The 12,608-nt window shown below is 40.5% G+C and overlaps 1 protein-coding gene and 1 long non-coding RNA gene across 2 annotated transcripts in view; both read right to left on the reverse strand.

Moving 5' to 3' along the window:
* Window positions 1–225: 225 nt before the first annotated feature.
* Window positions 226–7,248, reverse strand: LOC115191624 (troponin T, slow skeletal muscle-like). The gene is made up of 11 exons (XM_029749412.1): window positions 7,237–7,248; window positions 4,823–4,895; window positions 3,051–3,072; window positions 2,854–2,914; window positions 2,558–2,674; window positions 2,258–2,335; window positions 1,495–1,608; window positions 1,156–1,268; window positions 829–919; window positions 646–686; window positions 226–487 (listed from the first exon to the last, which is right to left on the reverse strand). The coding sequence occupies exons 1-11, from the start codon at window positions 7,246–7,248 to the stop codon at window positions 442–444; spliced, it is 768 nt and encodes a 255-aa protein (XP_029605272.1). The 3' UTR covers window positions 226–441.
* Window positions 7,249–8,874: 1,626 nt separating this feature from the next.
* LOC115192086 (uncharacterized) overlaps window positions 8,875–12,608 on the reverse strand; it is a 35,437-nt gene continuing 31,703 nt past the window's right edge. The window contains exon 7 of the long non-coding RNA XR_003877872.1: window positions 8,875–9,234. This is a non-coding gene — a long non-coding RNA (uncharacterized LOC115192086). The remainder of the gene's footprint in view (window positions 9,235–12,608) is intronic.

The raw sequence follows: 12,608 nt of genomic DNA on the forward strand, positions 1-12,608 counted from the left end.
TGTGTTGTGTGTTTAAACCAGAGTGTGTCTTAGTGGTTACACATCTCTCCAGCTGAGGGCAGTGTTTCCCTAGTTGAGTAATATGGGAGCAGGATGACGTTGGCCAGCCTAGACACTGATACAAGGTCGATTTTGAGTCATTATACTTTCTCCCACGCTCCCAATAAAGTAATAAAAGTGTGTGTGTGTGACAATTTCCAGAGGAACATCAAGCTAGCAATCTCAGCGAGTGTACACAGTTTTATTATCAATACATTATTATAACTTGAATAATATTGCATTACATTATTATAACTTGTATTTTTCAATAACACATTAGGACATGCAAAAGAAGAGGGTGGCCACAATAAGAGAGGAAAGAGGGGATGGTGGGATCTCCCTCCTTTCTTGTTCCCTCCAAAGTTGTCTTCTCCCTTCGGCCCTATGAGAGCGGGAGCTTCTTTACTTCCACCGACCGCCAACCTTCCCCTTACCATGGACCTTTTTACTACAGGGGAGAGAGATAGGGAGAAAGAGAGCTAAATTCAGAAACAATTACTTGTAGATAAATGCAAACACAGGTTACTGTGTCATACAAACACGTTACTGAAAAAAGTGTCTAAAAAGTTCATATAAAGAAATCAAAAATAGAGTTACTGTACTTACAATTTCTGGGCACTCGTGATTCTATTCAAGAGAACGATAATCTGCACACAAAAAAATTATACAAGAGATCACATTGCATCAGTGATTTCACGAATACTACACAACAGTCGTACACGGTCGCTCACACACAAGCCTAAACATCTATGGATTCTGCCTTTGGTACATGTGTCCAGGTCTTCCCACCTGATATTTCTGTTTCTTCATGTGATCAATGAAGTCAAACTTATTCGACTCCAGTGTGTAGATCCAGTTCCACATCTCCTGAGCTCGTTGCCTGGGAGACCAAGAGAAGGTGGTAGCTTGTATGTAGCTTTAGTCTTTCATTTTCAATCAAGAAGCCCTCAACAGTCTTGACTATGGAGTCAGCTGGTAACCATAGCAACACAGTTGGCAGCCAGGTGTGTGGGCTTTGGACATGAATTGTAGAAAACTCTGATGTGGTGGTGTGAGGAAGATTTTGGCCCATGTGTATTTGGCTTGGGGAGGCGTGTGTGATCGGCCGGGACTCACTTCAGGGCGTCCTCTCTCAGGTTGTCGATCTCCAGTGTGGGTCGTCTCTCAGCCAAGGTCTTCTTCTTGATCTCTCTCCCCGTTAGACGCTTCCCCCTCCCCCGATGCTCCACCTGAAACATATGTCAAACACATCTATATGGTTTTAAGTCACAAACTTAAAACCATATAGAATGTTGTGATTCTATTTCTATGTTTAAAACAGTATGACAGAACATTTGGCCCGCAACTGTAAGTTGACCAACAAAATAGATATTTATCTTCATAAAACACATTTACTGTATGAATCCAAAAATCTGTTCCTAAAGCTAACAAGCGAATGACAGTGGACATAAGTACCTTTTGCAGGAAGCCCCCAAAGTTGGCCCCCATGTTGGAAAGAACCTTCTTCTTCTTGGCCTCATCATCGTTCTTCTTTTTAGCCTCCTCATCTTCCTTTCTCTGCCGTTCTTCCTGAGCATGAGAGAATGATAAAGTTAGAAAGGAAAAATACATTCTTAACACGACACAAGTCTATCTGTTGCTTAAAACCAGGGGTACCACAGGTGTGTACCCGGCCATACCACAATCCCGAGGTACAAGAGGGGTGTTGTCACGTTTTGACCAATAAAAGGGGTCATTTATAATTGTAGTATGGTCAGGGCGTGGCAGGGGTTGTTGTTTTTGGCGTGTTTTGGGGTTGGTTTGTTTCATGGGGATTTGTTCTATTTTCATTTTCTATGTTCTTTTTCTATGTGTGGCCGAGTATGGTTTCCAATCAGAGGCAGGTGTCTTTCGTTGTCTCTGATTGGAAGCCATATTTAGTCAGCCTGTTTTTTCCTGTGGGTTGTGGGTGGTTGTTTCCCGTATAGTCTGTGCACCTTACGGAAATGTTTTGTCATATTGTTTATTTTTTGGTTAAGTGTTCACGTTAATAAAAGAAGATGAGCACTTTACACGCTGCGCCTTGGTCCAATCCTTCCGACAGTTGTGACAGGTGTATATTCAGGCCTACCGCGACCCTGGGGTACCACAGTGGTGTCTATTTGTCTCTACCACCACAGGGTTGTGAAGTTGACCCTACCACAACCCTGGTGTATCACAACGGTGTGTTTTGGACTACCGCAATCCTGTTCTGCCGGTCCCGCTCCTTCTCCGCTCGAACTCGCTGCACCTCTGCCCTCTCAAACCGACGCTTCTCCTGTGGGAATGAGAGAGGGAAAGGATGAGAGGAAAGGACTTGGACTTTTTCATATCAACGTTTTTGATCATGAACTTGTGCGCTCCTTGACCAGGATCGTGTTCTGTTGGGACGAACCGTAAAAAAAAAACATTGTTATTGGACAAGTTCAGGTAGTTAAGGTTATACTTCCTCTGTTCTATTTCAACACTTCAACATGAAGTAAACAGGGAGTTGACTCACAATTCTGTCCTTCAGCCCAATGAGCTCCTCCTCCTCCTTCTTCCTCTGGTCAAAGTGGACATCAATCAGACTCTGCAACTCCAGGAGGTCCTTCTCCATCCTCTTCCTGTGGATGTCCTGAGAGAATGAGAGAGGGAAAGAGAGAGGATTGAGATTAAATAGATTATTATTCAGAGATGTGGTGTAAAGCGGAGCTACAAGCATCTATATTAATGTTCAGTAGTGAATTTGAAATGGAAGGGGAACGGCCAATCAGATAGTGGGCCAATTCCTTGATATGAGATGGCATCACTCACATCAAAGTCCACCCTATCCCCCTCTGGAATCTTGGGAGGGGCTAGCTGGGGCACCATGGGCCTTAGAGAGAGAGAGAGAGAGGAGAAGGGATGAGAGAAAATAAGTGAAATAGAGGATGAACAGAGAAATAAATGTTTTGACTTATTTGTCATACATGCACACAAAGCAAAATTGCCACACAGAAAAGTGAACATACTTGGGTAATGGGAGTTTCTCCTCTGTATAGAGAGAGAGAGAGAGAAGTATTAACACATGAAAGCACAGAAACATATATTCTTGTTCTCATTCTAAAGACCGTCCTGAATAAAATAGAGGACACAATTCTCAAAAACAGGACAAAAAGACAAGACAATATGTTTTGCGTGAATCATAAGTTGATATCAAGAGGATGTACCAAAAAATATTTGAGTTATGCCTACAGATCTGACGTTAGTATTTGACCTCCAGAGTACAACAGGAGCAACAACATGCACTATCATCATCATCATCACCATCATCATCAATGAAGTGTCAGTGTGTGCAGCTACAGCAACAGTACAGCTTTGTGGATGCGGCCATTATTTTTTTTCTAAAAAGAGAGAGCGATATACAGTAGATATTGAGAGAGAGAGAGAGAGAGAGAGAGAGAGAGAAAAGAGAGCGAGATATACAGTAGATAATGAGAGCGAGAGAGAGAGAGAGAGAGAGAGAGAGAGAGAGAGGGGGGGGGGAATGGTGAGAGAAAAATAGAGATGGGATAAAAGATTGAAGAAGAAAATTAATAAAAGAAGAAAGGAGTTAAAGACAAGTGCAAATAGGAAAAACAGGGAAGGAGGGAGGTGCAAGAAGACAGATATGGAACGATTGAAGAGAGAGTAAGTTTAATGCAGTGGTGCCGACAAGCTTAGGAAAACTCACATTTCCCATCATGCACAGAGGGCTAGGCCACATCATTGACTACAACTGTGTGACCCCAACAGCTACTAGAGGGAAATGTAGTTTTCTAAGAATTGTACTGTACAAGCTTTCATAATTATGAAAACACATGTTCACACATGTACATGCAAGAAGTAATTGCAAATGTTCTACATATGAGGATATACACTAAGTGTACAAAACATTAGGAACCCCTGCTCTTTCCGTGACATAGACTGACCAGTTGAATACAGGTGATCTCTTATTGATGTCACTTGTTAAATCCACTTCAAGCAGTGTAGATAAAGGGGAGGATACAGGTTAAATAAGGATTTTTAAGCCTTGAGACAATTGAGACGTGGATTGTGTATGTGTGCCATTCAGAGGGTGAATGGGTAAGACAAAATATTGAAGTGCCTTTGAATGGGGTATGGTAGTAGGTGCTAGGCGCACAGATTTGAGTGTGTCAAGAACTGCAAAGCTGCTGGGTTTTTCACACTCTTTAGTGTCCTAAGTTTTCATAACTGTTACCTTAATTGCCTACCATCTGTAAGCTGTTAATGTCTTAACGACCATTCCACAAAAGCATGTTCATTAATTGTTTATGGTTCATTGAACAAGCATGGGAAACAGTGTTTAAATCCTTTACAATGAAGATCTGTGAAGTTATTTGGATTTTAAGAATTATCTTTGAAAGACAGGGTCCTGAAAAGGGATGTTTCTTTTTATGCTGAGTTTATATAAAAACAACAAGAAAATAATTTTTGGGGGAATAAATCCAATTAAGAACCCAAATAGCATTAATGCACTACCTTTAGCCATAGTCACATGGAGAAAGGCACATGGTTCCAGTCTAAAGTGGTGTAGTGTTATACAGGATAAAGGGTGTAATTTGAGACAGCCATTGTTAAGTTAAAGTAGTAGTGTTGTAGGGGATATAAGGTGTAATTTGGGACACAGACAGTCTAAAGTAGTGTTGTGTTGTGGGGGATATAGGTTGTCATTTGAGACACAGCCAAAAGTAGTGCAGTGTTATTGTACATACAGGGTGTCATTTGAGACAACTAGTCTCACCTCCTCCATCCTCCTCCTGCGATTCTTCTTCTGGCTCCTCCTCTGGCTCCGCCTCCTGCTCCTCCTCAGCCTCCTCTGGAGAGAGCGAGAAAGAGAGAGGGGGGGGCAAATGGAGAGAGAAAAAGTCAGAGAGCAGTTCAGAGGACAAGATAAGGGACATGGGGCACTGATGAAACCAGGGCAGTGTGGTAGACAGGGAAAAAACTAAGACAAAGTGTGGAGAAGAAAAATACACAAATATGAGATAAGGGGATGGAGAGAGACATTAGAATGATGATTAAAGAGATAGAATATTAAAGGAATGGAGGGAGATGGAGAGTGAAAAGTGAGATGGAGAGTGTGTGGCTAATATGGTGAGGGAAAAAAGTATTTGATCCCCTGCTGATTTTGTACGTTTGCCCACTGACAAAGAAATGATCAGTCTATAATTTTAATGGTAGGTTTATTTGAACAGTGAGAGACAGAATAACAACAAAAAAATTCAGAAAAACGAATGTCAAAAATGTTATAAATTGATTTGCATTTTAATGAGGGAAATAAGTATTTCACCCCTCTGCAAAACATGACTTAGTACTTGGTGGCAAAACCCTGGTGCACTTCACAAAATAGATGGCATCATGAGGTAGGAAAATTATGTGGATATATTGAAGCAACATCTCAAGACATCAGTCAGGAAGTTAAAGCTTGGTCGCAAATGGGTCTTCCAAATGGACAATGACCCCAAGCATACTTCCAAAGTTGTGGCAAAATGGCTTAAGGACAACTAAGTCAAGGTATTGGAGTAGCCATCACAAAGCCCTGACCTCAATCCTATAGAAAATTTGTGGGCAGAACTGAAAAGTGTGTGCAAGCAAGGAGGCCTACAAACCTGACTCAGTTACACCAGCTCTGTCAGGAGGAATGGGCCAAAATTCACCCAACTTATTGTGGGAAGCTTGTGGAAGGCTACCCGAAACTTTTGACCCAAGTTAAACAATTTAAAGGCAATGCTATGAAATACAAATTGAGCGTATGTAAACTTCTGACCCACTGGGAATGTGATGAAAGAAATACAAGCTGATATAAATCAGGAATTGTGAAAAACTGAGTTTAAATGTATTTGGCTAAGGTGTATGTAAATTTCCGACTTCAACTGTTTGTATGTTGTATCACACTCCTTTGTTTGGTCATGAGTGTCTCATGAGTATTGGTCATCCTTTTTTGCTACCCTCTCTAAAGTTATTGGTCTTGACCTGTTGCCTTGTCCTTTGATAGCTACATTTGGAGTTCCATCTGTGCTGCAGTCTCACCAAAACTAAAGCAGATGTTGTAGCATACTGTAGCCCACCGACAGATCTTACTTCACTTGATGTCCTCCAAACCATCCACTGCATCAGCCTGGTTGAAAGACCTAATGTATTTTCTCAATTTAGAAAAAATGTAATACACAGAGCATGTACTGATAACTTTTTCCTTAGATGGCGACCTTTACTTTCCTTTTTTTAAACAATTACACTCTGTTGGTCAGGAGTAAGAATTTTGGCCGACAGGGGAAGGGAGGGGACAATATATTGTGATGTGTTTTAATATTATGTCTTTGTTTTTTGGGGGCTCCTTTTGTTTGTTTTCACTTTGTTGGGGGGGAGGGTGGGGTGGGGGTCTTGTTCCAATTACAAAATGATATGTTTGTAGTTATACCACAAATTGTAAATTGTATGCCTTCATATTTCCAATAAAAATCTATATATAAGAAAATAATGGGTGTTCACACAACATAGAGAAAGACACACACAAGGGGATTGTGTGTGTTGGACCATGGGGATTTCTGCTATAAATTGTCCCAGGGTGCTGACATCTTCCTTGCTGACAAGCAGAGATTGACAGCGTGAACAGGTGAGAATGTTACGGCCCTAAACACAATGAGGATACAGTTTCTAGCACTTCTTCAGTTCCCCTTCTTTATTTCTCTCCTCTATTTCCCATTCCTATTTGTCATCTTGAACAATAGACCAATAGATGACTTTGCTGTGATGTAGAGTAAACTTGATGGTACACAGCAAATTGGCTAGTGTTCATTTTTCAGTGTAACATTTCTAGCATTGATTCACTCTATAAGAGTGAAATTAACACTCAGTGGTGCAAAATAATCTCCTGCGTTGGTGTTGATAGCCAAAATTAAAACAGTCCCATCAAGACCACCACCATCATTATCATATTTCCCAGCATGCTCTACTGCAGGTAGCTTTTTTAGGATTGTTTTTAATATCTGTGTTTTTGCATGTACATTGAATAATCTTATGCTGGACAAATATAAATAACATTTTTCTAAACAAATCCAGTCAGTTAGTAGGATTTATTGCACTTGTTACTGAAATGGTTGTTCTGGTTTAAATGGTTTACGTAGTCTTTTAAAAAGAAAAATCAAGCTTCCTAACCCTGACAGTCATTCCGAATGCAGGTTAATAAAAATTCCAACTGTAGGATATCCTAACTTTGTCTGGATTCCAAATAGGAATTACACATTACTTTGCCAGCCAGCATAATATGATTTAGGCCATCAAAGTAAGGCCTTATAATATATGTAATGTAAAGTCAAAAAGTTTAATTTGTAAAATATTCACCTAGGTACTAATTTGGTGAAAGCCATAGGCCTTTAAATAGAAAGGTTTCAACAAGAATTTAACACTAACTCTAGATTAACACTGAGTGTTAATTACCCCACATTTGAGTAATACTGGCAAGTGTAATGCAGTGTTACACTACCAAGTGTGTAATTAACATGCAAATTGTAACACTATAATCAGAGTACTTTTTACACTCTGTAGAGTGGGCCCATATGTCATTTGAGGTAGTGTTAAAATGTACTCTAACCTGTCTGGGATGGGGGCAGTATTTTCACTGATAAAAAACGTACCCCATTTAAACTGGTTACTACTCTTGCCCAGAAACGAGAATATGCATGTTATTAGTAGATTTGGATAGAAAACACTCTAAAGTTTCTAAAACTGTTTGAAAGGTGTCTGTGAGTATAACAGAAATCATATGGCAGGCAAAAACCTGAGAAGATTCCAAGCAGGAAGTGGCCTTTCTGCAAATTTGTAGTCCTTCTGTTGCTTTTCTATCAAAACTACAGTATCTGAGCTGTTACGTGACACTTTCTAAGGCTTCCATTGTCTCTCTAAAGCCTTCAGAAACCGGATTGATGTGTCTCCTGTCTCTGGGCAGATAACAGGAGCACAGTTTGTCAGTGACTGCCTGGTGAGAGAGAGATTGGAGATGCTAATATAAAAAGTTGTTTTTGATATAGATATGAACTTGATTGAACACAACATGCATGTATTGTATAACATAATGTCCTAGGTGTGTCATCTGATGAAGATCATCAAAGGTTAGTGCTGCATTTAGCTGTGTTTTGGGTTTTTGTGACATATATGCTTGCTTTGAAAATGGCTGTGTGATTATTTTTGGCTGTGTACTCTCCTGACATAATCTAATGTTTTGCTTTCGCTGTAAAGCCTTTTTGAAATCGGACAATGTGGTTGGATTAACAAGAGTCTTATCTTTCAAATGGTTTAAAATAGTCCTATGGTTGAAAAATTGAAATTATAGAATTTTGGGAGAGAATTTTGGGAGAGAAATACAACCACCTCCTGGGATTAAGAGAATTAGTGAATGACCTCACTGAACAAGAGGGGCAGGTGGAGAGAGAGAGAGACACAGACACACAGAGAGCGAAAGGGGAGAGAGAGAGAAAGGGGAGACAAAAGAGGGATGAGAGGAGCATACCAGGGCCAGAAATAAATGCCCAGCAATAGGTGGGATGAGTATTTTCTTCCCTCTCTTTCCACAAATAGGGTCTTCCGTTGATAGAGGGACTCCGGGAAACGTAGTAAAACAACTAAAACCCATATTAAAGAGAGTTGAATGGGGTATTGTTGGGATACATGTTGATTAACTGATTGTTATGGCTAAATGTGGCTGGTGTGATAATGAGAATGCATGGCTAATGTTTAGTGTGATAACTCTTCATTTATCAAAGATGAACTGAAGTGATTTGAACTTTAGCACTCACAGACCGTGATAATAACAGTTTTATTTTCATATACAACAAATAGATATCAATATCTGACATTCTGTTTCTCCATGAAGACACCACACCACTTGCATTGTCACCGTGAGAATTTGTGGAGAGAGAAAGGGGAGGGAGATAGAGCGAGAGAGGAGAAAAAATATCAGACATCATGTGTCAGTGAATAGCTGTACTGTGTTTAAGAATGTGTGTGTGTGTGTGTACCTATGTGTTGGTGTTCTACTGTGTTACGCTGCCCTCCTGGTCAATGAAGGGGATGAAACAGTCCAGATGAAAGGGAGGGCCGGGCATTCAGGACCAGCCTGTCCTCCCCAAGGTCCAGAAAAAGGGAGAAAGAGGAGGCCTGGAAAGAGGAGGAGGGAGGGAGTGAAGGAGAGAGGACAAGAGAATGTTGCTGATATTCGTATTAATATTGTAACACGCATCCAAAGTTGACCAGAAAAAAACTCTGGGCCCTATTAAATCACTGCCACTTATGTTGATTGGATAAATATTTTAAAAAGGTGTGTTGGTGCTGGGCTGGAACAAACCCCAGCACATCTTGTGGGTCCCCAGGACCAGCTAAGAAGAATACTGGCATAGAGTATAGGAAGGGAGTGAGTAAGCAGTTTAACACATTGAGTATATGGAATTATGAATGGGTTCACAACAAAGTATATAGATATAGGGTAAGGAAACAGTTTGAGCATAGGTGGTGAAGGATGGGTTCAGGACATAGTCTATAGGGAAGGGGTGTCGAAACTCTAAATTATAATGATATGATATGGCTTGAGAGGGGGAATAATCCGGCCCCAGGGTGGTTTGAGTTAAATAAAACTAAAAACGCAATATACTTTAAAATGACTAAATAATGGACCTACATTCATATGGTTTCTTGACTGTGTCCAGCTCGCTAATAATCACTAGAAAGTCTGGGAGAATCGAAAATTCCCCCAAACGATGGATAGAGGACTATTTTTTACAAATTTTGACTGTGAGGAAATACAACAGATTTTTTGTGCGGCCCTCCGAATGCTTCCCCTGGAGCAAAATGACTGATACCCCTGCTATAGAGGAAGAGATTAAACACAGAGTATAGGGGGAGAGGGATGTGTTTAGGACTGGGCTTGTGTCTCTTGTTCTGGATCGGTGTCCCGTCTACGGGACAGCTGTTGCTCAATATGCATAATGTGACTAGAACGTTGCTGTAAACAACAACCAATTTCCCGGTACATATAAGTGTCTTATATGGGCAGAAAGCTTACACTCTTGTTAATCTAACTGCATTGTCCAATTTACAGTAGCTATTACAGTGAAAAAAATACCATGCTATTGTTTGAGGAGCTAGCACAACACAAAACACTTATCACGGCGACATGTTTGATACATTCACATCTGAAGGTAAATAATGTACTTTACGTTCTGAAATCTTGCTCAGATTTGTCATCTTAAGGGTCCCAGTGATAAAATTTAGTATAGTTTTGTTTGATAAAATCCTTTTTAATTTCCTAAAAATATCCATGTAGTTTGCACGATTGATTTTGAATTTCCACTCGTTGAACTTGCAAAGAAAGACATCTGTGAAAATCGAACGCAAAACTTTGTTTCAACCAGTCAAATTAGGTTTGTATTTATACCTCAGACGCTCTTAACTAAAAGTAACCAGCCTTTGCTATATCATTCTGCATTCAGTATATCCTATGGCAAGCCAATTTTAGCCAGGAAGACATGACATCACTTGATTGACTGTGTCACGTCCAGACCAGTAAAATGGGTTATTTGTTCTTATAGTTTGGTCAGGACGTGGCAGGGGGTATTTGTTTTATGTGGTTCAGGGTGTGTTTGTGTATGTGTTCATGTAGAGGGGGTATTTGGTTTATATGGTTCGGGGTGGTTGTTTATGTAGAGGGGTATTTGATTTATGTATTCCGGGGTTTTTGGGTAATCGTTCTATGTTAGTTTATTTCTATGTTCTGTCTAGGTGTTTGTATTTCTATGTTTTGGTAATGGGGATTGGGGCCTTCAATTGGAGGCAGCTGTCTATCGTAGCCTCTGATTGAAGGTCCTATATTTAGGAGTATGTTTGTCATGGGATTTTGTGGGAGATTGTTTCCGTGTATAGCTTCATGCCTTACAGGACTGTTAATCGTCGTTGTGTTTTTGTATACGTGTTTGTTTTGGTTTTCCTTCTTTGTCCTCAATAAAAAGAAGATGAGTATACATTTTCCCGCTGCGTTTTGGTCTACACCCTACGACACCCGTGACTGACTGTATCTTGGTCGAATGACCATCTATCGTTTTGAAACATAGCTAGCTAGATAGCCAGTGCTTTACAAGGGTATGTGTTTCGAAACAACTTACAATATAGCTACTAATACTGGAAAAGCTAAATCAAAGTCCAGGTATACAGATTTTGGACGATATTATAGCAGAAATCTACCAGGAAAGTGTCATGGACTAAGTTCGTGAATATAGTTTAGATTCAACAGCTAAAGGAGAGGACGTGACCTTTGACTGGTTGGTGAAATACGTTTTTTTTATATTTATATATATATAAAATCCCGAATGAAATATGTGCATGAATACTAAACAAGGTACTCGAAAGCCATATCATGTTAAAGTCAACATACAATACACATCGGGCTCCTGGGTGGCGCAGTGGTCTAACACACTGCAGTACCTTGTTTCAAATCCAGGCTGCATCACATCCGGTCGTGATTGGGAGTCCCATAGGGCAGCGCACAATCGGCCCAGCATCGTCCGGGGTAGGCCGTCATTGTAAATAAGAATTTGTACTGACTTGGCTAATAAAATAAAGAGACTTGGGACCAGCAGCACAATCTTGTGTAGAGGACTCAAGGTGCTCTAAATAGTGTGTAAATGTTACTTTGTGTGTGGTTTGTGGTGTGTTCACTTATGACATTAGATCAGTGTTGGCTGCTAACTTGACCCTTATCTTAAATATTTCACTTCTGTGTTTGGAGACATTGGATCAGCATTCTTGTCACGTCTCCTGTTAGTACATTTTATGTAGGGAAGCTAATGATCCATCATGTATGACATTCCTGGGAGTGTGTAAACTTGTATTTTTTATTAACATAGCATTTTTGTATGTTTTCTATAGTTATGTTCTTGAAAATGTATCTATTTACCAATTCGGCCACTTGGGTACATTTGGGCAAATCGTGAGGGGCACCTGGGTGACTTTTTATTTTATTTTACCTTTATTTAACCAGGTAGGCTAGTTGAGAACAAGTTCTCATTTGCAACTGCGACCTGGCCAAGATAAAGCAAAGCAGTTCGACACATACAACAACATAGAGTTACACATGGAATAAACAAACATACAATCAATAATACTGTAATGTCGTGTGTGTAGGTGGCAGGGAAGTCAGGCGCAAGAGAATCGAACTTGGTATAAATGGAGTAGTTTAATAACGTTTAACAAAACTCCAAAACCAAAGTATATAATAAATAAAAGTGGGTACACGACGTCCTCGCGCAGACTGCTGCGGTAATGGTCAATCAGGGCCCTGTTGTTCCATCCCGCGCCGGCAGCCAGGGTCCTAAACTCCAGGGCAAACTCCTGGGCTCTCCTCATCTCCTGCCTCAGATGGTAGAGGCGCCCGGAAACAGTGGGTGAACTCCTCAAAATGGTCCAACACCGCATCTTTCTCTCCATACACGATGCTGGCCCACTCCAGGGCTTTCCCGGTGAGGCACGAGACGAGGGCGAAA

This window comes from Salmo trutta, chromosome 4 (assembly GCF_901001165.1).
Source record: "Salmo trutta chromosome 4, fSalTru1.1, whole genome shotgun sequence".
Lineage (NCBI taxonomy): Eukaryota > Metazoa > Chordata > Actinopteri > Salmoniformes > Salmonidae > Salmo > Salmo trutta.